The sequence below is a fragment of the Leptodactylus fuscus genome, chromosome 1 (assembly GCF_031893055.1).
Source record: "Leptodactylus fuscus isolate aLepFus1 chromosome 1, aLepFus1.hap2, whole genome shotgun sequence".
Lineage (NCBI taxonomy): Eukaryota > Metazoa > Chordata > Amphibia > Anura > Leptodactylidae > Leptodactylus > Leptodactylus fuscus.
In genome coordinates this window covers 290,397,322-290,423,985 of record NC_134265.1, presented here as the reverse complement: position 1 = coordinate 290,423,985, position 26,664 = coordinate 290,397,322, and the positions used below count along the sequence as shown (strand labels likewise).

The 26,664-nt window shown below is 39.4% G+C and overlaps 1 protein-coding gene across 2 annotated transcripts in view; it reads left to right on the top strand.

Moving 5' to 3' along the window:
- FSTL5 (follistatin like 5) overlaps positions 1–26,664 on the top strand; it is a 530,583-nt gene that overhangs the window by 452,080 nt on the left and 51,839 nt on the right. Inside the window, exon 11 of one of the 2 annotated variants that reach the window (XM_075288178.1) lies at positions 23,920–23,946. The exons of the other annotated variant lie outside the window; for it this stretch is intronic. Coding sequence (XP_075144279.1) covers positions 23,920–23,946 — 27 coding nt within the window. The remainder of the gene's footprint in view (positions 1–23,919; positions 23,947–26,664) is intronic. 2 annotated transcript variants of the gene reach the window in all.

Here is a 26,664-nt window from a genome sequence, read left to right as displayed (position 1 = left end):
CACTTTACAAATCAGAGGACATACTGTATGAACAGACATTACAATGTGACAAAGAAATTAACATATCAAAGAATAGGAGTGAGGGGCCAGGTTGCAAGAGCTTACAATCTAAACTCAAGAGGTCCGAGGTCCAGCCATCTTTTAATAAATAAGGTCATATAAATTAATCTAGATGCGCCTGCCACCAGCTGGAATCTGGGAATATACAGATACTAAGTGAAGGGAACACAGGTTAACTTCTAGGAGGAGGACTCAAGTTCTGAAGAAAAGAGTAGGAATGATCTTAGGATAAGAAATTTTAGTGTAGTGGCCGGAGGTGTAGAAAAATGTCAACAGGTTATGTGATAAGCCTGCCTAAACAGATCCTAAGCATGGGTGTAGCTCAAGAAACATCTTGGAGATGCGAGTGGGATGTTTGAATAACAAAGGATACAAGTTCAAGGTCATTGGCAGAATGGAAAGGATGGTTAAGGTGGTAGATATAATATGAGAGGAGAAATAGAGGGGTGCAGCTTTACGGGTGGATTTATATGTGTGTGATATTATATTTTATTCTGTGAGGGATGGGCATCTAGAGCAGTGACTAACACAAGGCAGATGCATTTGTTTCACAGAAAGCTAAGTCTGGAGGCTGCATTCAGAAGTCATTGTAGAGGGGAGTTTAGTAAGAAGAAGCCCAATTAGAAGAATCAGAGAGATAAAGAAGGATTTTCATGCTGCCTGAATATGTCAAATACAACCCTGAGACAAATGATACACTAAATGAACAGTTAGAAACCAAAAGAGAGAAATTAAATATCTTTTAACCAACTGTGCCAAAGATATCAGTATTTGTCGGTGGAGGCTTTTTATTAGTACTTACATAAGACAAAATCCTGCATGTAGTACCTAGGAATCGATTACATGCAGTGTCACCAACACAACCATAAATATAGTACTTGTCAGCCTTATCAGTGTTGTCATAGAGTTCTTGGTTACTTTGTTCACTTGTGCCCTTCTTCTGTCACTTTAGGACTACAATTTAAAAAAAAAAATCAATTAATGAAATATTTACATGGATAATTTTTTATAGGGAACCAGTGACAAGTAATAAATACTTTACTATTCAGGTCTAGTTAGATCACAGGATCAACCATTTCAATTGGCAATTTTAAGATTTTCATACCATGAATGGATCTTAGCTGGAATATCTCACATCTACTGTATTTCTTTTGTAGATTAAAAATGTGTTGTAGAGATAATGTTGCAATTTGGAAATCACAAATCACACTCTATTCACTAAAAACATATATATAAGATATAATTAAAAACAAATACTGCAACCAGATCTTACATGTACCGTATATACTCGAGTATAAGCCGTCCCGAATGTAAGCCGAGGCCCCTACTTTTACCACAAAAAACTGGGAAAACTTATTGACTCGAGTATAAGCCTAGGGGGGAAATGTAGCAGCTACTGGAAAATTTCAAAAATTAAAATGGTTGTAGTTTTTGGGTGCAGTAGTTGCTGGGTGATGGGAAAGGGGAGGGGGTGTTCTGGTTGTCTGTCTGCCCCTTCACTGAGCTTGAGGACTGAGTTTTTTTCCCCCATTTGGAATTCAGTCCGGCTGAATATAGGGTACCTGCTGTGCTCCTATTAACCCATTCCTGACGGAATAGAGCACTGCAGATACCCTATATTTAACCTGGCTATAGTCAGACTGAATTCCAAGTGGGGGAAAAAAAAACAGTCTCAGGGAAGGAGCAGTTAGACATTTTTTTTTTCTAGCTATGACGTTTACCGTACAGGAAAAATATTTTTATAGATTTGTAGAGTGGGCTTTTTCGGACACAGGGATACCTAACATGTATGTGTTTCACAGTATTAGTTTTATATGTGTTCTAGGGTGATTTGAATTTTTGATACTTTTTTTTAACTTAAATTTTTTTTTTTTGCATTTATTAGGCCCCCCGGGGGTCTGCTCACTAATGCAATGCATTACAATGCTAATGAATTGCAATACATTGCAAAAATCGTCATTTCTTTTGTAGGCTGCATAGAGCAGCCTGCAAAAGAAAAGCACTGCAGCCAGAGAGCCTTTACAGAGACGCTGAGGGGAATCCCCGGCAGGAGCACTGAGGGGTCGACTTGAAGGAGAACCTCGACTGCCGGACCTGAAGGGGAACTGTGGCCGGTTGCCGGCAAAAGCGCTAAGAGGAATCCCCGGCAGACTCGGCTGCCTGAATTTCCCCTCAGTGCTTCTACCGGCGGCCGGCCGCAGTTTCCCTTCAGCTCCGGTTCAGGGCCGCATTTGAGAGAGCGTTCGTTCCCTCCTCTCTCCAGGGGCATGGCGGAGGGCATCTTTCCCGCAGCAGAGGGCATCTCCACTGTAACTCCAGTGCTCAGGAACTCCGGCATTACCACTGTAAGAGTTATAGTGGATGTGCCGATTGCAATGGCGACCTCTCTGGAGCAGAGCGGCGCCATTATAGTTAGAGACCACTACAGACTACAGCTACCGTAGTTACAGACCCGGCATACAGACAGCGGTGCTGTTCATTTCAAACTACAGAAGTACTTATGGTACTTCTGCTAGAAGGCCCGGCACTTCTGCCAGGAGCATGGCAGCCATTATGAACTAAATGCACCAAGATGCGCTGAGATGCACCAAAGATGCACCTAAGATGTACCACATTTACACCAGAGTCTAGTAACCACAATAGTAAATCTGTCTTGTAGTGTTTTAGTTTTTTGTGGTTTTGGTCCATTATTTTTATGTTAAGGTTAGAATTTAGAATGCTTTCAAGCAAGTCATATATCATGTGTTGTTTTTTTTTTCTTTGTTTTTTTGCATAACCTTCTTTGCATGATTTCTTTTTGCAACATCACAAACATTTTTGCAAAATATTACAAGATAAAATATCACCAAAAATATAAAATTGCCATTAAAACACTGTGATTATTTAAAAAAAAAAAATGTTAGTATTTTTTTAAAATATATTTTTAAAAATATTTGTGATGGAACCCAAAGAAAACAAAAGTAAAGCGTTCACAATAAATGCTAGGTATTGCTTATAAACACTCTGTGATAGTTTATTTTTATCATTACCTGGCGTTTGACTTTATTGATGGTATTTTCTATTGTTGTTTTGGAACCTTCAGTCAATTTGATGAATATCATTGAGATGATCATACAATATAATATGGCAACGTGAGGTTAATAATGTGGTGTATCTTATTATTACCGCTCCATTTAGCTTATTGCTTACACGTAAACATTTATACTTTTTTATTCCCCACGCACTGAAAATTGCTTTTTATTTAGAGCTGATTTATTTATAATAATGATCACATCAGCATTTTGTCTCACCAGAAATTAAAGTGCAATATTTTACTGAGGGCGACCGCCATTCCTCTGCGTTTTATTTTACATCTAAAAAATAAGCCTGTCATCTTAGCACTTAACAATGCCTTTTTCGCTAATTTCCTAAAGCATAATATACACAGATATCTAATTTTATGCCTGTGCCTGTGCTCTATATGTAAACAAAATTATTTCTGCATTATGACTTTCTGAGACACTAATGTATGCAAAGAAAATCTCTGAAATATAGTACATCTTTTTAAGGAGCTTTTACGAAGTGAGAGTGGAAGTGTATAATCAATCACATCAGTTTTATATGCAAACACCTACACATTTAGAATGGCCATTAGTATTTATGTGGAATTACTATTGTTCCATTCTTTACATTGAGCTTCTTCCAGGAGAATTATAGCGGAATACTGTATTTCAAAAAGATAAATGTATAAAAGATAAAGTCTGGCAACTTGGGCTCTGGAGACGATATGAAGTAACTGACCCACAAGTTAAAAAGCAGTAAGTGAGACTGATTGATGGATCACTGCTCTCACCCCTGTGTGCTAACAGTGTTCTGACAATGCTAAAGCATCGTGCTGATAGCTGGCATATAGTAAAACTCCAGTAATTCAATTGTCTGAATATTTTTAGGAGAATGGTACAGTATGTACATTCCAGCATACCCACAGGGTTTTATGCTTTTTATGGCATGCATTTCTCATTTAAACTTCTGTATATCTGTTAATTCTTAGCTATATTAAAGGGGCTATGTCAAGATAGGTGTTTTTATCCTCTATCCATAGCATCTAGAATAAATACCTGACTGCCTGAACTCTAAGAATCCCACTGATCCCAAGAACAGGGGTCCCTTCTCCCCACTACACATTCAGTCTGACCACAACCACATGAATGGTGGTGGACAGCATTCCCGTAGACTTCAATGAGAGCACCAGAGATAAAGTACAGCACATGGCGTACTCCATTCTTTTCAGTCTACCACTAGTCACACTCACATTCAGTTAGCCCATACTCACCTCGTGGCAAAACTCAGAATTATTGTTGTTAAAGGGAATCTGTTAAGCCCAAAATTCATTCCCATACTAACAATAGTGCTGTACCATATACAGCAGAAACTTACTTTTGTGCCCACAAACTAAAGCAATGCTGAAATAATCATCTTTTTTTGGACATTGTGAGAGAGTGAAGGCTATCGTGTGGGAAGACAGGTATGTTCCAGCCAGGCAGCTAAAGGGTGTTTGGTAAAGACCCACACCAGGGACGTCAGCTGACTAATCAAGGCCTGATATAGTCTGTGTGTGAGGACTAGGAGTGGTGGCACCACACTGACAGAGCTAACCTGTCCAGGCTGAACCTACAAAGCAGGAACTTTGCCACCCGTTGCTGTTGCCAAGGCGGGAGTCTGGTAGCCAGGCTCTTGTATAGTCAGGGGAAAAGTTTCTTATGTTTAGTTAGTTCTCAGCCGAGAAGGTTTTTGTTTTGTTTGTTTATGTACAGTAAACTTGTGCAGCTTATGCACAAGAAGTGAATAAATACTGAACTTAAGTGCAACCCAGTCTCTATGTCGCTTTTTTCTCCACTGCTACTGAGCATCTATCTGAACAATTCCCCACAACATACAAAACAGCATGTGAGTGCGTTGGGGTGGGCCTGATTTACTAGATTTGCCTACAGACACCCCTGAGGCTGAAAATGTCAATCAAAGCTGTAAAACTCAAATTCCAGACAAAATTTAAGCATTTACAACTGTCTGAAGGTAAATGTGGTAAATCAAGCCCGCGTCTGAGGCTTATTTGCTTATGTCACCAGTTTCTGGCCACACATTTTCTGCTTCTATTAAAGACCTTTACATTGCATTGTTATTGGCTTCGGAGGCATTTTAGACATGACAGATCCCCTCTATGATTAAATATTAATCAGTTTTCAGAAACAGCAGATATTATGTTATATATTCACAACAACTTTGCCATCAATATCTCAGATACTCCCTCAATAACTGATATAATAGCAAAGCTTAACAATAACTTTATGAATAATTGTGTCCTTATTGACACAGATGTGACCAGACTTAACGTATATAGTGACAACACCTTCCACAACCCTTCAGAATTTAGAGAGGACACGTACAAACAAAATTAGATATTAAATTCAACATTTTTGCAAAAAACAGGAGTGAGTTCCCTCCTTGTAAGAGTTTAAAATCTATGATATGTCTCTATGAGTATCTCTTCAATTTCTTTCTTCACTCAGATTTTTCTTTCTTTGCGATTGTCTGCCCAACTTTTTAGAACACATATTGCACAGCTTCATCTACCTGCTGACATTTTATAGGTTTATCTCTCACAAAGGGTGCACAGTGGGGTTGAGATCAGGGCTGTATGCGAGCCAGTCAAGTTCTTCTACACTAAATTTACCCATCCATGCCTTTATGGACCTTGCTTTGAGCACTAGGATACAATCATGCTGAATCAGAAAAGTTCCTTCCCAAAAAGTGTCATGACCTGGTTGCTTGTGTATTTTGTTTCGGTTGGGGATTTGATCCGGGCTCCTATTATCTGCTGGTGGTTGCTTTGCCACTGGACCATCTGGTAAGTCCTCTTAGCATACTTGAGGCTCCAGGGACCTTTTGTAAGGAAGAGGGCTGGCCCCACATGTTACCGGTTTTCGTGGTTTACACTTTAGGATTCTTGGCTCTAGGAGGAGGATTGTTTTTGGTGAAAGTTCCAACTGATTAGGAAGTGGTGTGAGAGTTGCCTGTTGTGTGTATCTGGTTTGTTCCCCCATACTTCATCTCCACCCTATCCTTCTGCTCTGTTTGCCTGGCACTTTCTTGTGGTTTGAGAGGTTTTGGGTTCCAGTGTTTTCCCCAGTCCTGTGTTTACCCTTTCCTTACCTCTCCACTGTCCCTCTCCTCATTTTCTTGTTTTGTGTTGTGCTGCGTGTCCGTTGTCCAGCCACTCCCAGCCCGTTTGTTTGTCTGCAGCTGCACCTGGATTTCTGTAGGGGTCACCACTTTAGAAACCCCAGTCCCTAGCTCTCCTATAGCTCTTGCCCTATCTGTCTGCTAGGTCTTTGTGCTAGAGAGCCAGGAGTAGTCGGGGCCAAGACTAGCTTGGGGACAGCTGACCACCACCCGTAGGCAGGGCCTAGCTAGCCACCGTAGTGCCAGGGATAGTCTCCCTCCCCTGTTTCCTTAGCGGTGCAACCTGCAATCCGGAATCTGGGTCTGGACTCAGACACGAACGTAACAAAAAGGCTGTAAAAAAGTTGAAAGCACACAATTGCTCATTTCTTAAAAAACTTGTTTTATTAAACAAGAAAGTTAAAAACATCCAAATAAGTGGCCTTAACAAATGTGTGTACTATACAGACTTAAACTCCAATACATTTAAAAAATTGGCACCATGCAGAAATACTAGGAGAGTGACATGAAGACAATTGTCAACACATAGGTGGTAGAAGAGTAACCATTAGGAGCATAATCTTTGCACTCAATACAGGAATGAACCCAATATATAACTGAAAGGGCTTCCCGGTTTCTGCCAACACAATCCTTAGAATGCGGACACTAAAAAGTGTCATTGGGGGAAAACATAACATAGTCCGTACCACATAGCCCATTCCTGCTGTACAACCCCTATTTTTATACACCATATTTTCATAAAGAAGAGCATTGTTTAATCAGCTTCCTGCATTGATAGAGCATAGGTGATCTATTCATTTCATTGCTATTATGAGATGTATTTTTTGCCATCAACGACATGGAGCCTAGCATAATAGCAATATCTTATGGTACTGTAGATGCAGCTGTCTGATTTGTCTCTTTAGCTGATAAAAGGATGAATGCTGTCATTGTAATTCAGGTGAGAAATCAGGAAATATGGAGATAGCAAAATCTGTAACAAAAAAAGCTACATTCCGCAACATGGGGCCTCATCCTAAAGAAGTGTTTTTGTCAGTATGCACTGGATTAGGAGCTATTTTTTTCATTGCAGATTTTGTTGCATTTTTTTGAGCCAAAGCCAAGACTGGATAGAACAGATGGGAGAAATATAAGTAATTAATTTATACTTCCCATTCTTTTTCAATCCATTCTTGGTTTTGGCTCAAAAAAACCTCAGCAAAATCTGTAGCAAAATGTCAGCCTTAGCCTTATAGTGGAAACCATCTACCATCTTGACTAAAGTGTTAAAATTCCTTAGACATTATGCATATGGAAAAGCATATGCAATCCATATGGTGTTTATATTTCTATAAGGAGAATTCATACAATAAAATGTGATGGAATATGACAGTGTATCCTACTTATCGTATCTATACAGCCATAGCTATAAACCCTTAATCCTTAAAGTGTATCTCTCATTTTTTCACTATTGTGTACATCCTGCATATAAAATCACAATCCCAAACATGTTTGTAACTAGTAATATGTCTAATTCTTTTACAGCTAGTATGTCAATCTTGACAGAAGAAAGCTGAAAATTTCATTTCCCTATGTGATATAAAATTGAAGATGCAGCTATTTTAAGTGACTATCCCCTCCTTTGGTAAATGCTTCAGCTCTACATGCTGCATTGAGTATGGGTGTATGGACAGAGTCTCTCTGGCAATGCTTAGTTAGGCTTTGCAGCCTGTTTTCTATGAAAAGGAAATTTGATAGATTAATAATGTATAGGACAAAAATGTTCACAACACACACCCTTGACCCAAAAGCAAAAAAAAATTAAGAAAATTTTTTAAAAAATGGGAGTTAAACTTTAAGGGCAGTAACAGTAACTAGTTTTTCCCTTGCAAACTCACCTGTACAATATGTGTTCCATGATGATTCTTAACATATAAATATATTGAAGGAAGGCGTGGAAGGAATCATTTTTATTAGTAGATTACTTTTTCCCAATCAAAGATCTTAAAGGCTGTGAGCATTTCTATTGAGACAATCTGTAAAAAAAAAAAAGTAAAAATACAAAATTATCAAAAAGTAATAATGATCATAAGTGACCTTTTTTTTGTTTTGTCTGCCAAACTCATTAAAAAAAACTTATGCAAAATATTATATGAACCCTTAAAGGAAATCCCGGTCACAAAAATATAAGCTTTATTGGCTTCACCAGTGAAAATATAATATAATATATATATATATATATATATATATATATATATATATATATATATATATATATATATATATATATCCAAAAGAGTTAAAACTTCCTATCATTGTGTTTCGATAAATTCAACATATGGCATGTTAAAGATCAAGATTTTCAAACATAAAGATCCCATTACTGCTGACGGCTTCTAATAATTCAGCTGGGACTTTAAGACCCGAACAGCTTTGTAAACTTGAACATATTTTACAGTATTTGAAGTGGTGCTGTGATGAAAATCTTTAGTCTTTTTCTGTTTTTTTTATGGTCTGTGATCCTTTTGCCAACTCATTTCACCTATACCTCTTCATTTTCTTTTTTCCCCGTTATTGACTCTTAGAATGTGCAGAACTGCTTTCTAGACAAACGCCATCTTTCCTATTACATTATTTCAGCTCTGCTAATTTTTCAATCTCTCACCTCTGTCATTCAAAATTTTTTCAGACTGCCATTTTTTCTTTTTTTGTATTAAGTCAAGTCAACTGTAAAATGGGAAAAACTGAAAATGTTTCTTTTTCAAACTTTATCATTAACGTTTAATCCTCTCAGATCCTTCACGTTGTTTTTATCATCTTTACCTGGGTTTTTTGAACAGTGATACATACTAATAGCATTACACCACCATTTTGGCCTTTTCTGGACAAATACTACAATTTATTTTGGAAAATACTGGTGTTCAATGGAATGAAAAATGTTCCTATTTTTAATTCACAGTCTTGAGAAATAGTACTGAAAGCCTTATAAATTATCCTGCCTGATAAACACGTATGCAATCAGTTGTGCAGTGTTATATATGGCAAATAGTACCAACACTTACAGATTTAGCAAAGGTCAGGGAATAATAACACTCTTTGAGGAGTGTGCATCTTTGCAGGCGTATGGAGACTTACCAAGCCATTTTCGCTCCACTAGGGGTTTATGGGAAATATGCAAATCTATTTCCCAGGATGTGATTAGGAAAACAATGCCTCTGTATGTTGCCTCTTAGGGCAGCCCCCTTAACATCGTGCATGTCTTTATTAATAAGCCTAATAACATGATGTAGGGTTATTGCCAAACCAGTATATCCATTCCAAAAGGAACAGAATTCCTAATTACATCCTGGGAATCAGATTTGCATATTCCCCAGATTTTACAACTGATGTGTTAACTACATTGTAGTACAGAGAGTGAATTTAAAAATCCATATCTTTTTAGACAGATATCTGTGAAAAATATCTGTGCATGTCCATTTTTTATGACCCTTGTGCATCCATTTTGAATCTGTTCCATTCCATTTTTCCATTTTTGGTAGCAGTTTTGCATCCATTTTAATGCGTTGTTAAAAAAAAATGCATGAATTTTATTGGTCTTTCTTTCTTGAACCAACTCACTGATCTGTTTTTAACGGATGTAACTTGAACATAAATCTGCTTTACTTATGTTAAAAATGAATCTATTAATTTTGCCATAAAAACAGATATAGCATGTCTTGTTTTGTTGCCCCTTTTTTTTGTTTCTCAGTAAAATGGACATCTGAATACACTCCCTCTCATTTTAAAATGGGCATGTGACAGTGGTTCAAAAAAGGCTGACACATGGACTGCTTTCACTGTGATGTTAAACATTGCTATATTCGTAGGTTGCTTTATTCATTAAACATGTAGATGAGAAATTTAAAGCACCATGGAATTAATGGTGCTATATAAATAAACAATAATAATAATAATTTCTAGAAGTGCATAATGGGCATTATACATATGGAACTATAATTGTACAGCAAGTGCCATAACAGGGCTGTGTACTGCAGATTGCAGTATATATATATATATATATATATATATATATATATATATATATGCAATATCTGTGTTCATTTGCCACCTGAATATGCTGCCCCGTGTACAAACAGCTGCCCTGTGTACATAAATACCTGTTTTATCTGGTGTGGGGAAGGTAACTCAGCACAGTCAAAGAAAGGGACACAAAATATTCAGCAAACAGGTTTATTTAGAGAAAAACAGGACAATAAATAAACCTTAAGTTTAGGCACAAAATGAGCAAAAAATGTATTTTATTTTGCTCATTTTGTGCCTGAAGTTAAGGTTTATTTATTGTCCTGTTTTTCTCTAAATAAACCTGTTAACTTCAGGCAAAAACAAAATAAAAACCATCTGAGTGACAAACTAAACAGTACCTAACTATACGTGTGGTTTACTACCAACCACATGAACAAAACAAGCACAATATTTTCTCATCGAACTCAGGGTTACAGGACAGACCCAGACGCCTTCTCTCACTCCCTGGATCTGCACTGGAATGTAGGATCTGCAGCCTTTTTCAGTCCCAATATGATCGAAGGACTCACACCTGGGGTTGAGGCCTACTCCAGACCCGCACTGGACCACACATACAGTCCTATGAAAAAGTTTGGGCACCCCTATTAATCTTAATCATTTTTAGTTCTAAATATTTTGGTGTTTGCAACAGCCATTTCAGTTTGATATATCTAATAACTGATGGACACAGTAATATTTCAGGATTGAAATGAGGTTTATTGTACTAACAGAAAATGCGCAATATGCATTAAACCAAAATTTGACCGGTGCAAAAGTATGGGCACCCTTATCATTTTATTGATTTGAATACTCCTAACTACTTTTTACTGACTTACTGAAGCACAAAATTGGTTTTGTAACCTCAGTGAGCTTTGAACTTCATAGCCAGGTGTATCTAATCATGAGAAAAGGTATTTAAGGTGGCCAATTGCAAGTTGTTCTACTATTTGAATCTCCTCTGAAGAGTGGCATCATGGGCTACTCAAAACAACTCTCAAATGATCTGAAAACAAAGATTGTTCAACATAGTTGTTCAGCGGAAGGATACAAAAAGCTGTCTCAGAGATTTAACCTGTCAGTTTCCACTGTGAGGAACATAGTAAGGAAATGGAAGACCACAGGGACAGTTCTTGTTAAGCCCAGAAGTGGCAGGCCAAGAAAAATATCAGAAAGGCAGAGAAGAAGAATGGTGAGAACAGTCAAGGACAATCCACAGACCACCTCCAAAGAGCTGCAGCATCATCTTGCTGCAGATGGTGTCACTGTGCATCGGTCAACTATACAGCGCACTTTGCACAAATAGAAGCTGTATGGGAGAGTGATGAGAAAGAAGCCGTTTCTGCACATACGCCACAAATAGAGTTGCCTGAGGTATGAAAAAGCACATTTGGACAAGGCAGCTTCATTTTGGAAACAAAAATTGAGTTGTTTGGTTATAAAAAAAGGCGTTATGCATGGCGTCCAAAAAGAAACAGCATTCCAAGAAAAACACATGCTACCCACTGTAAAATTTGGTGGAGGTTCCATCATGCTTTGGGGCTGTGTGGCCAATGCCGGCATCGGGAATCTTGTTAAAGTTGAGGGTCGCATGGATTCCACTCAGTATCAGCAGATTCTTGAGAATAATGTTCAAGAATCAGTGACGAAGTTGAAGTTACGCCGGGGATGGATATTTCAGCAAGACAATGATCCAAGACACCGCTCCAAATCCTCAGGCATTCATGCAGAGGAACAATTACAATGTTCTGGAATGGCCATCCCAGTCCCCAGACCTGAATATCATTGAACATCTGTGGGATGATTTGAAGCGGGCTGTCCATGCTCGGCGACCATCTAACTTAACTGAACTTGAATTGTTTGTCCAAAATACCTTTATCCAGGAACCAGGAACTGATTAAAAGCTACAGGAAGCGACTAGAGGCTGTTATCTTTGCAAAAGGAGGATGTACTAAATATTAATGTCACTTTTCTGTTGAGGTGCCCATACTTTTGCACCGGTCAAATTTTGGTTTAATGCATATTGCACATTTTCTGTTAGTACAATAAACCTCATTTCAATCCTGAAATATTACTGTGTCCATCAGTTATTAGATATATCAAACTGAAATGGCTGTTGCAAATACCAAAATATTTAGAACTAAAAATGATTAAGATTAATAGGGGTGCCCAAACTTTTTCATAGGACTGTAAGTTAAAAACCTAGGGGAGATATAGCGAGATTCCAGCACTCTGCCAGTCATTTTCTCACATTGGACATGACCAAATACGTGTTATAAGATAAATGACTTTTCCAAACACAATACGATTTCATGACAAGTTATTACACATTGATCACAAAGTCCTATTAACAATTGTCAGACAGACAAGTGCTGGTGTTTTTCTATTCTACAGAATATTAACAGATTTCTATACAGTGTTAGAATGTAAATGTTCATGTCATTATTATCTTAATGTAATACTTATATAAGGTATAGCATTACTTTGATGATACCGAGCTCACCGGATAAATTACCATTTTAAATTGAATGTCCATAACTGAACACGATTATTTTTCTACATCTAAAGAAGTTCATAATTGCTTTCTAATAAATTTCAACTATATCTTTATAGCTGTTAGCACTAACAGAACATACAAGCTCACTGCTTAGTGTTTTACATTTCTATCTCAGACATATGTGGACCTTTACTTATCTTGAACACAGAGGCACCTTAACTCTTTCCATGTGATTAAACCTATAGGAACAAGCGAGAGACACATCAAAAATTTCCCTTGCTTTTTCTTGAGGCAAACTAAGATTAAATTCAAAGTAAAAAGAATAAATCTTTCCCTTCATTTTCTCTATTAAAGGGGTTTCCTGACAAAACCAAAAAATTGCCAATGGCAGGGAAGAGTGTAAAATAAGTGACTTTGAGACAGTGAAGCCCTGGTCCTCTCTCACAGTCTCTTGTTCCATAACTGCACAGTTAGGCTACATGCATATCCTTGGTAGTATATACTGTACTGTTACTATATACTGTAGTAACAGAAAAAACATGTTATCTGTGTTATCCAAAGGGAAACTTTACTTTATCGTTTTTAATCATCTTGACTAAGATCCTTGTAACTTTAATTTCATGTATTCATTGTTTTCATAAGTAAATACATTTAGAAGTCAAACCAATACCAAATCCTGTTAATTTTATTGCAAAACTAGTATGGACAATCTTAGGGCAGATTTACTGATCCTTTCTAGGATTTAGATAGACTTAGACTAGGCAATATTACAGTGTACCAATTTTATGTCAGTAGCTTTAAACTACTTGGTGCAACCTCATACCAAATGTTAGTTTACTTGCTATGCGGCAGATTTTTAAACCAGAATTTGGTCCAAATTGTCATATGTTAAACCCCGCTGCTCTCCAATTAAAGGGAATCTGTTAGGTCCAAAATGCCTTCCAAACCCATAATAGTGCCATTTCGGATCCATTAATAGAAGTAGAAATATAATTTTGTGGCCACAAACTAGTGAAGAAATGCAGTGATGATCATCTTTTATGGATATGAACCTGCAGGTGTATCAGGGTAGGGCCTGCTTTGCCAAAATTGCCTGCAGACAGTTGTAGATTCTCTGGCTGTCTTCTGGGTTAACAATTTCATATTCTATCTCCTTCACAGTTGTCTGTAGGTAAAAAAGGCCCATCCCCAATGCACTTACAGATTGATTTGTATATCCATAAAAAGATTATTATAAGAGATGAGCGAACAGTAAAATGTTCGAGGATCGATATTCATTTCGAGTAGCCCCTCAATATTCGACTACTCGAATTGAATATCGAACCCTATTATACTCTATGGGGGGAAAATGCTTGTTTCAGGGGTAGGCAACGTTCGATCAAATTATACTTACCAAGTCCACGAGTGAGGGTCGGGCTGGATCCTCCAAGCAGTCTTCTCCTTGCAGCATCCCCGTGGCATCTTCCGGCTCTGAATTCACTCTGCCAGGCATCGGGCCTGGGCAGAGCCGACTGCGCATGCCCGCACTACAAGCAGACATGCACAGTCGGCTCTGCCCAGGCCCGATGCCTGGCAGAGTGAATGAAGAGCCGGAAGACGCCGCGGGGAAGCTGCACAGAGAAGACTTCTAAAGGTAGGAGAAGAACCAGCATTGATTGGCCGACTGTATAACATTCAGCCAATCAATGCTGGTTCTGCATCAAACTTTTACATTTGAATAGCGAGTGGTACTCGATTGAGTACGAGTATTTCAAATACCATAGTATTCAATCGAATACCTACTCGATCGAGTATTACTTGCTCATCTCTAATTATTATGTCTGCATTGCACGGACCTGGCTGGTGGCCACAAAGGTATGCGTTTCTGCTCCTATAAAAGGCCAAACCAATAACACAAAAAATAGCCATAAATAAAAATCCTGGCCAACTCCTTTAATAAAGCCAACACCCATAATACTAGATGGAACATACAACAAACACAGGTAAAACGCTGTGCACCAAGCGATCAGCCCTATTGGTAACATTCTGCTGAGCTCATATGCCAGTGTCTGGTAATTGGTATCTAATAGTAATTGGTATTAAATAATGTGATTTAACTAAACACAGAAGCCCCAGACCACAGTTCAACTCTGCAATGCTATCAATCTTTCTACTTCTTCATGACGTCACCATAGCTAAAGGCCTCAATTGCGGACATACCTCTTCCAATGCCTTTTTAGGAACCACTGTTTCCTTCCTAAGGCATATAGTAGATCCTTGCACTGTGGATTTAGAGATCACTGAACTGTGAATTGAATTCTGAGATTTCCATTTCTACAGGCACAATCTAGTCATCGATAAACTCAACTAGCATCATTCTTATACACTGTCTACCAATAAGTATTTGGACATTTGTGGTAGATTAGAAGACAACATTTATTCATATTCAAACTCCTGGTGTATGGGAGCCATCGGTTGGGTGCGATTTATCTGGCCAGCACTCGTCAGTCTCTATGTCCCAGTTTCAGGGGTCGGCAGACTCAGTACATTCTGACAATCACCGTTTACCTTCCTCTTCATAATCACATAGGCCTCTGTCAATATTTTGGGTAAGTCAGTTCGCTTACTATGTCCCTTAAGGATCGACCATTTCTGTTGTATGCCAAAATTACCCCTTTCTCGAAATCGGACAACTCTGCACTTCGTAGCATATTGCATGTGACTAATGCCAATGCACTAATACCAATGTTGTTTCCTATTTAACGGCGGAAGGCGTGACGTACTGCAGATATCTTCATTTGCATGGGTGTCCAAATACTTATTGATAGACAGTGAATATCATTAAGCTCTGGTCATGTAGAGTGGTCAGAGTTAGGTTTGCTTTTGGTACTATCTCTGTATAGTACTGTAATTGTGTTTATATTCAATTTAATCACAACTAATTTAGATCAATTAATAAATTCAATACTTCTATGATATGAATTTTATCTTGTTAGGCAGGTTTGAATAATAACATTTTTATTGAAATATCGATAATTTGTGTTCATTTATTCTGTTATGTAAATATGAATAACATGCTATTTTTGGTATTTTCACTTTAATTTATTGCTATTTTTCATATGCTATGTTTTTGAACGCTCCAAGAAAGCATTTGCTGAAGCTTGGTACAAAATATCTTAGCAGCTCTTGTACAATTATGTAATTAAAGCTTTCTGCCAAGATGAGTTCTACATCCTGAGGACAAGCACATAAAAAAAACCTCCTTACTATTCACTGATCATCATAATATCATTAATATGGAACTAAATGCAAAAAATGAAAACACTTACATTACCACTCTCAGAAGCACATGTTCATTCGATCTCATAAAAGTATATAAACCGATCAGCCATAACATTAAAACTATAGAGAAGTTTCATGAATGACATTGATCATCTCATGAAAATGGCACCTGTCAAGGATTGGGATATATTAGGCAGCAAGTGAACAGTCAGTTATTACAAATGGTGTGTTGGAAGCAGGAAAAATGGACAAAGATAAAACGATTGCTAGATAACTGAGTCAGTGTTCACACATGAAGGCTTTGTGTAGTTTTTTTCTGGTATACAGTAGGTAGTAGGGATGAGCGAACATTGAGAGAATGGTATTCAATTGAATATCAGGCTGCTCGAGATATTCGATTCCAATCGAATACCACGCGGCAAACGCACTAAAAATTTGCATCCCCTCCCACCTTCCCTGGCGCTTTGCACCAATAACTGTGCAGGGCAGGTGGGACAGGAACTACAACAACGTAGGCATAAAAAAAATTCAGAAAAAGTAATTGGCTGGCTAAATCAGGTGGCCTCCACTTTATACAAATGGTGGATTTCAGATTCGGGTCATATGAGACTGTGAACTATGTGACTGTGAGACAGGGATAGATGTATTGGCAGGGTTAGATAGGAATTAGCTTTATTTAGGTAGGAATGTTACTAAAACAGCTCTTTGCGGCTCTATCTCGTGGCAGCCCATTATATGCTAGTAGGGATCCCTGTCAGCTTGCATTATGCAGGTGCTGACTTTTTCTCATAGGAATGCATTGACCAACATTGATTGGCTGAATGCCATACAGAGTACAGCATTCGGCCAATTAACGCTGGTTCTGCCGTAGGAGGCAGAGTCTAAGATCGATCCACAGCAGTCTCCATTGTGGTCTGATCTCAGGTATAGCAGAGTTGACACAGCTCTGCTACACCTGAGATGCAGCAGAGCTGGCCGTGCACTGAACTCTGCTACACCTGAGCGCACAGCACTGCTACATCTCAGGTGTAGAAGAGCTCAGCGCATGGTCAGCTCTGCTGTATCTCAGGTGTAGCGAAGCTCAGTGCATGGCCAGCTCTGCTGCATCTCAGGTGTAGCAGAGCTTAGCGCACAGCCAGATTTGCTTCATCTCAGGTGTAACAGTGCTCAGCGCATGGCCAGCTCTGCTTCATCTCAGGTGTAACAGAGCTCAGCGCATGGCCAGCTCTGCTGCATCTCAGGTGTAGCAGAGCTCAGTGCACAGCCAGCTCTGCTGCATCTCAGGTGTAGCAGAGCTGTGTCAATTCTGCTATACCTGAGATCAAACCACAATGGAGACTGCTGTGGACCGATCTTAGACTCTGCCTCCTCACAGACGAGCCTCCGGCAGAACCAGCGTTGATTGGCCGAATGCTGTACTCTATATGGCATTTGGCCAATCAACGCTGGTCAATGAATTCCTATGGGAAAAGTCAGCTCCCGCATTATTAGTGGTGTAATAAAGGGACTTGGGCATGTTAGATGCCCCCAGGCATGCTTCCCCTGCTGTCCTAGTTGTATTCTAGAGGTGTTGTCCTCATTTGCTGAGGTGTCATAGTGGACTTGGTGACTCTCCTGAGTCAAAGACTGGTTTCCCCTGAAACAAAGCTTTTTTCCCCATAGACTATAATGGGGTTCGATATTTGTTCGAATAGTCAAATATTGAGTGGCTATTCAAAACGAATATCAAATATTTCACTGTTCGCTCATCTCTAGTGATTAGTACCTACCAAAAATGGTCAACAGAAGAACAACAGTCATCCGGTCACAGGGTCACGTAAGAAAGATTTACTTATGCACGTAGAGATTAAAATCTATACCACCTAGTTCAATCCTACAGAAGAGGTGCTGTAGCATAAATTTCTGATTAAATTAAATTATTGGTTGTGATACAAAAGTGTAGGAGGGGCAACATGGTGGCTCAGTGGTTAGCACTGCAGCCTTGCGACGCTGTCGTCCTGGATTCGAATACCGCCAGGAACAACATCTGCAAAGAGTTTGTATGTTCTCCCCGTGTTTTCATGGATTTCCTCCCATTCTTCAAAGACATACAGATAGGAAAAAAAGGTACATTGTGATTCCTATATGGGGCTCACAATCTGCATTTTAAAAAAAAGTGTAGGAATAGAGATGAGCGAGTAGTACTAGCTGTTCGAAGTTAAGATTCGATGCAGAACCAGTGTTGATTGGCAGAATGTTATACATTGCCAATCAACGCTGGTTCTTCTCTTACCTTTAGAAGTCTTCTCCCTGCGCAGCGTTCCCGTGGCGTCTTCCGGCTCTGAATTCACTCTGCCAGGCATCGGGCCTGAGCAGAGCCGACTGTGGTGCGGGCATGCGCAGTCGGCTCTGCCCAGGCCCGATGCCTAGCAGAGTGAATTCAACGCCGGAAGAGGACGTGTGGACGCTACGCAGGGAGAAGAATCCAGCCCGACCCTCACTCATGGACATGGTAAGTAGAATTTGATCGAATTTTGCGTACCCCTGAAACGAGCATTTCCCCCCATAGACTATAATGGGGTTCGAAACCCGTTCGAACAGTCGAACAGTGTGCGGCTGTTTGAATTGGATTTCGAACCCCAAACATTTTAGTGTTCGCTCATCTCTATGTAGGAACAAGCAGTTCATATTACCTTGCTGCTTATGGGGCTCTGTAGCCATGAACAGAGTGCTCATATTATCCCCTGGCCATTACTCAAAGCATCTACAATAGGCACATAAGCATTAAAAATGGATCACAGTAGAAGAAGTTGACCTGCAATAATAACTTATTTTTATTATTTCTAGTTATTTTTTTTTAATCTGAGAATGAGAACAATAACAGAATTCATAGTTGATGGGGTTGGATAAAGACATTAGTCCAACCTATAACCCAACATTTTATTCATTTCACTGAAGGTTCTGCCAGTTCCTGTACCGGCAGCAGGATCAGGAGCTCAATGACTAACAGTAGAGACAGTTCAGAGTTCAGACTTCATTTCTTCTCACTTCCACTCACTACGCTCCTAGACTATGGTCCTGCTGCTGTTATCTCTATTTGCTTTCTATAGGCAGGATGTCACATTGCTGGAAACAGGAGTAAAGATGTGGACACTGCAAAGATTTTCCACTGCTGTGGTTTTAAATTAAGTCCTGTGAAGTCAGCATTAATAGAGGGCCAACTACTGAATATGGGCATTTGGGGTGACCATGGTACCCCATGGAAATTAGAGCTCAGCTGCCCAAAATACCTATTCGATTATCTATTGTTGCACATGTGCATTTGTTTCAAAGTACAATTTGCATAAGGTTATGGTTGAGTTAGGATTTTAGTAGCAAAGATGAATTTTTTTTATTTGTATACTTAATAAGGCCTCATGCACACTAATGTACACTTACATGTATGGGCATAACTAGCAAAGACTGGTCCCCATAACACAGCACAGAGCCTTCTTTCCTGGTACCCTCATGGTAAAGAGCCCCCTTATCTGGCCCCCATGCAGTAAAATGTTCCCCTTATTGGTGCCCACATGGTATAACGCCCATTTAGCCAGTATAATGTCCCATATTGTCCCAATCACACAATATAGTGATCCATAGTGGCCCCTTCACATTGTATAATGTCCTATAGTGGCCCACCATACAGTATAATGTCCCATAGTGGCCCTTCCATGCAGTGCAAAGTCCCACAGAAACCCTTAACACAGTAAACTATTCCATAGTGTCCCCTATACACAATACAATGTCCAATAGCGGCCCCTCCACACAGAATAATGTCTCATTGTGACCCCTCCGTACAGTGCAATATCCCATAGAGACCCTATGGTGTTTGTTACTAATTTTGCAATCATTTTGGTTTTGGCTGACACCAAAATTTGGGCTCTGACGTGGGTCTTCATTTGGGTCTGAGCAGTCACGTGGGTCACGACAGCATCACAATGTGTAGCCTCAGCAGTCACAACCCTCATGATCACTGAGGCCCAATTACAGGCTTCAGTAGTTTGTAACTTCATTGCAGATGCCAAAAGACCTGTGTTGAAGCCCAGGAGAGGTGAGTAAAACTATTTTTTTTTTTTTGTTTGTTCATCTCTCCTAAGCCTTTGTTCATTATTCTCAGAAGCCTGAAGAGACCCCCAAAGTATAATAAAAGCAGTTATGTTTCAGACGAGTCCACCTTACCAATACTCTAAGTGCTGCGACTCTCCTTACTGATCCCCACTCCTGACCATGGCCACTTTTTCTTCAGCATCCAGGAAATCCTGCGCACCATGATAAAAAGTGTCAACAATGTCCTGACGCTGTATAGCGACATGATGTGGAGGGACCTCCTACAGGGTTGAAGGGGAACCAAAAGCAGCAGGAAGCCAACAGGTCTCATTAAGGTCACAGCCCCATAACATCTGCTACACTGCTTATGTGGAAACACTTAATTTAGTTTAGTGAGCCCAGCTGCAAAACAGATAGGAATATGACCTGTCCTGAATTTTGCCCTGGACTCATGACCCCATACACGGGCCCATTATAAAACCTGAATGTGTGTATTGGCCATATAATATAATAGGTCAGTGTGCTAGCCATGAAAAACACAACTAGATACATGCATAGTATATTTTGAAAACATTTGTGGATGAAGGACAAATATTGCATGCTCTCTGTTTTGCAAGCCCAAGCTTTTCTTTAAGTAAAGTACAGAATATGAACTTGATCTGTTATTTTTACATAATTTTTTCTACATTAATACAGTAAACTTTTTCTTATTTGTGACCATAATGTGCAAATATATGTGATGCATTCTTTGTCACCAAGTTATATGAAGTTGGATATGGCTGTCAACAGCATGTCATGATGACTTCAAGGGTCAGGGGATCTATTTATAGAGTAGGAGTATGCTCTGAAATGTAGTATGTAGAGTGTGGGGGTAAACTCACTTTTCAAGGTTATTAAGCTGTGTGACTTAGATTTTGTATGGTAAAAAAAAAATTCTGTTGAGGTTACATATATTGGGACTCCACGTGACTCCAGTTCTGGCATGGGAGGTCCGCTAGGGGCCACACGGTGGCGCAGTGGTTAGCACTGCAGCCTTGCAGCGCTGGAGTGCTGGTGTTCAAATCCCACCAAGGGGAAAAACAAAAAACAAAAAAAAAACCATCTGCAAGGAGCTTGTATGTTCTCCCCGTGTTTGCATGAATTTCCCTCCCATATTCCAAAAAAGACATACTGATAGGGAAAAATGTACATTGTGAACACTGTGTGGGGCTCACCATCTACATTAAAAGAAAGAAAATGTGAAGAGAAAAACACTGCTTCAAGTGCTTTTTTTTCTTTGCATTTTTAAAGTGGAGAGGGGAACAGAATCCCCAGGCAGAGCCTAGGGCAAGGGTGTGAACAGACATTGTGGAAAAACTTGGTATTTATGCTTATCGAGGTTAAGTTAACTCCTTCTTTCATAACCAACAACTGAAACACAATGGGGCCAATATATCATAACATGAAAAAGCCACGATTTTTGGGGGGTTTTTTTGTGAAAAACATAGCTTTTTTCTGATTTTGAGCCCCACTCACCATATTTTTAAAAAAGCTATCAGAACAGAGCAGGAATCTAGGTGGGCCAAGGTGGGTAGGTCTGTCAGATTTAATATAACTCATGCCAGAAAATTGTTGTGAAATCTATGCTATTCCCTGGCTAGTATAGATTTAATTTCTGGCACACGGGACATCCCGTGTTGTACTGGAGGTATTAAAAAGTCAAAAACCTCTAAATAATGGTGGAGCATCTCAAGCCAGCACACAAAACTGATTAAGATTGGCGCACAAAGCGGTGATCTAAATAAATCCATCCGACTTTACTTTCCTTAAACTTAAATATAAAATCTTTTTCTCTTGGCAGCGCTGGTTTTCAATTTTGCTCTGTTCTTCATATAACACAGATTAGACCATATAAAAGAATAGGTGGTACAATTTAGTAAGTAATAAGAAACATTACCCTTCTTGCAATTCTTACATATTCCTTCCTCCTTATGAAACCTCTTTGTATATCAGGTAAAATACTGTAAAACCACTATTCCAATTGAAGGCATCAAGGATTTTGATTAATATTAAAGTCAAGGCAGCTACTATTCTATAGCTCTGCACACCGTGAACAAATGCTTCATTATTTGCTATAACACTCATATAGTCATGCTTCGGCATCCATAACTTGTCTCTAAAATAACTTTTATAGTTTCCTTGTACCATCAACTGTTAATAAATCATATTATCAAATCATAAATAATATTGTATTATCTGTCCTAGCACATTTTCATCACACTTGCTAAATCATCTGGCTCTCTACCTTTATAGAAAACATTGTGTTCAAGCTTTACTGTGATAATACATGCAACATGCATTAAAGGGGTTGTCCCATCTCAAGGATTCCTTTCTATACTAGTAGCTTATGTAAATTGAAGCCTTTTCCTAAATATATTGCTTTAGAAATGCTGCTTTGTTTGTATGCTATGTGACCTTATTCCTCCCATTGTTTACACAGCGTTACCATAACCACGGACCTATGGACTAGTGACGTCACTTGTCTGCTGTCCAGACAATTAGCTCAGCTAATTGCAGTTTTCTGATAAAGCCCGGTCTGTTATCTTTTTATGTAAACCCACAGATAACCCTGAGTCCATTCTGCACAAGCGTGTGCATATTATCTGACCTCCATAAGTATTGTGATACCTCTCAGGCCCATTCAGTAAGAAGGAAGGGGGTGGGGGAGAGAAATATGGGAAGTGAGAAATAGAGACAGCAGGCAAACTACTGAAACAGTGAGATGGGAAAACCCCTTTAAAGGGAGTCTACCACCTTGCCCCACTCAACTGTCATCACCATATTACAGAGCACATTGCACTGAAGATCAAAACACTTTTGTGATGAATGCCACTTTTGCAAATTTTATAAATTATAAAAAAAAACTAAGACATTTTATGCAAATGAGGCATTTGGTGCACTTGGGGTGGCCATTCAGCCCTGGCAGCACTAGTCTTACCACTCAAACTCTTAGCATTTATTGCGTGCACCATCCCATGCAGTCTGAGTTTATCTTCATCATCACCCATTCTCCTTGAGCATGAACAGCAGTGCTCCTGGAGTTAAATACCCGCCCTCAGTGCCCCAACTTGTTAATTTGCATGAGACTTCAAAGTAGTTTTTCTCCAAATCTACTACTTCACATACAATGCAAACGTGTGCCAGTTGTGTAAGCTTGGAGGAGCCTGTAAACTCCCTTTAAACCCTCAATGCTTACAAACTATAACTAATGGACAAAAAAATATTACCAGTGTATAGTACATAACACATGTACAATATACAGTAGAATACAGTTCTATGGTTCATGCTGCTGCTACTTTCATAATATATTTTGCTGCAATATTATTGTATAAGTTTTTTTTCAGGTTAAGTTTTGGTTAATAAGGCTTTATTTGGAATTTTAGCTTACTCACTGGCGTAACCTTAATCACGAGAGTACATAATTGGAGATGGCAGGAAGACGAGATATGACTTTCTTGATTTCAATATTAACAAAGCCCTTAATGTTTTCAATTAAAAAAAAAATCTATTTTGGATAAAATAATAAGAATAAAAAGTAATGCTTCCATTAAGAACATTTTGTATTAGCCATCTGTTCATATTAAAATATAATTATTTTCTTTGCTTTTGTGTAAACGTTTGCTGTCATTTCATTCAATTAGTTTACAGTGTATATAAATGCATGTACTTCTCATCCATTGTTTTACATATTCACATTTTATTTGTTTCTACTGTTTTTTTTTCTTCCATACATGCTGCAGTGTCGAATATATTGTGGCGCAAAGAAGGTATTCATAAAATACTTTCCATCTTTCTGAGTTTTTTTTTTTTTTTCTTCATTCATTTACAAATTTTAAAGTTCATTTTTAGATTGTGGCTACGATCTTATGTAGGAAAACCAGATATGTTTATATTAAAATTGTATTTCACAAAAACCATGCCATTCACAGAATGGAAGTTTACCTTAAGGCTGCCTTCACACGGAGTAACGCCGGGCTTGTATAAATCCTCATTCACAGCCGTACACGCGAGCGCTGCGGAAGGCTCCCGAACACTTCCCATTCACTTCAATGGGAGCGCTCGTAAAGCCGGCGTTACGAGCACTCCCATTGAAGTGAATGGGAAGTGTTTGGGAGCCTTCCGCAACGCTCGCATGTACGGCTGTGAATGAGGATTTTTACAAGCCCGGCATTACTCCGTGTGAAGGCAGCCTAATTCAGTTTAAAAAAAAAAAAAATCTTTCTCCAAATGTGACCCAGGGTCTGAGCCAGTCCAGAACAACCGGGGTTTGTTGCATACAAAATCATGACGGCAGTAAGGGATTATAGACTCCTTTTAGAGCTCTTTTAGGCCGGGGTTTCCACAGCATGGAAACACTACAATTTGCCTGCAGCGGAAACGCCATAGGAAAAATTGTGTTTTACAGTAAGGGCAAAGGGGGTGGGATTTTAGCGAATCCCACATCCACTTTGCAGTAAAAACCGTGGTGGAGACACATCTGGATTTCCAAAACCGGCGTAGTTTTGGAATTTGTGCATGTCAATTATACCTACAGAAAAGTATTAGAGGAGTTAATCAAGAATGTGTAGTGACCTCAGCAATATAATAACGGGAACAGTCTGGGATTGCCAAACCTCCTCTCTATTTAGGCCTGATCATGGTCTGTTTGGCAATCCAAAGGGGGTTTCAAATCCCAGATAAATATGGAGAACATGTTCTGGTTTGTGGCGAGGAAGTCTTTAGGAAGCATTATAGAGATCCTTTTAAATGGTTAAAGGAGTCTGGTTCATGAGGCCTAACCACAAGAATCCCCTGGTGTCCTATCAAGCAATGTTAGATTGGAGGGAGCGTAAAATAGGGAGGAAATTTAAAGAATCAGTGTCAGAAAAGGTTCTGGGGAGGTGAACTCCCAGGTACATGATGGCCTATGGAAACCAAGTTAAGGGAAAGATACTGCAGAGCGAGTACACCAGGAATCCAGGAGGGAAATATTGAGAGATGTGTTTTAGAAAGACTTATTTTATAATTGCTGAAATAGCTGCAAGTGGCAATTTGCAGAGAAGGGAGGGGAGTGATTTCAGTTTTTGGGTGACGAATAACATGATGATGTTCATGAATGCCAAAATGTTTAAGTGTAAATCCTGAACTCGCAAATTCATAATGTCTGGGTTGTGGAGGATGGTGACCAATAGATGTGCCATTACTAAAGGATAGTGGATTGGGGTAAGAGGGCACCCTTGGCGGGTACCAATATGAATAGTTATAGGGGATGAGAGAGTGCCATTAATCCAAATTTGAGCTTGGAGGGAGACATATAGTACCTGGATTCCCAAAAGCATGGCAGGGCCAAGGCCTATTTGGGAGAGTACAGCTTCAAGGAATCTATGAGCGTGGGGCATGGTAGATAGCAGAGAAGGCCTTCAGAGTGTTATCCCACATGTCCCTCTGTGGGATAAAACCAACTTGGTCTAGGTGTACTAGATTCCCCATGTGGCATCCCAATCTGTTGGCAATCAGCTTGGCAAAAAGTTTTGAGTCCATATTGATTAGGGAATGGTTCTATAGCTGGGGCATAGTAGAGGGTTTTTGCCCTCCTTAGGTAGGACTGTGGCATGCGCGTGTAGTGAGGAGGTGGGAAGGGTGTATTAGGGGAGACCATGTTAGTAGAATTGGGGATAACTTTGGTCAAAGGGATTTGTAGAAGCGCCCCATGAAGCAATCAGATTTTACCTCCTATAGGGAAGCCTTATCCATTTCAATGTGAGGTAGAGCTGTGTTAGAGATGAATTTAGGGAGAGAGTGTGGGAGGTCCAGTTTCCGGTTGAAGATATGGACGGCGGCAATCTATAAAGAAAGTTATAGTAATAAAAGACAAAGGCTATGTCAATAGTGACATGGGAGGCCGATTGTCTCTCCTGGACCCTTGTGCTCAAGTAGTGACCTGATCTTATGATGAGTCAACGTTAAGGTGGCAAGGGTATCACTCTGGAGGGTTTGTTTTTTTTGTGCCTCCAGGGTGCTCAGGGTCTGCAAGAGGGATTGTAGCTTGTGACCTTCATCACATTTGATCCTGCCTCCGTGTATGATCAGAACTCCTCTCAAAACACATTACAGGACCTCCCATTTGGTAGGTGGGGAGCTTGTATCCTGCAAATGGTTAGCAATCAAGCATTTAAGGTCAGTCAAGCATTGAGCATCAAGGAAGAGCGATTCATTGAGTCTACAGGAGCTAGGGCTAGTAGGTGGAGATTGGAGGTTGAGGGAGCAAGTTATAGGTGTGTGGTCAGACAGGAAGGCATTACCTATTGAGGCTGTGGTCACTTGCACCAAAGGGCATGTAGTATAAAAATACATTACAGTGTTCTGTATGAGTTATGGGAATGAGAATAAAATGAGTAATCCTTCACATATGGGTGGAGGATGCACCAAACATCACACAGCAGCATTGAATGTAAAGCCTACAGATTTTATTGAGTGTTATAAGAAATTTGGGTTTTATTTGTATA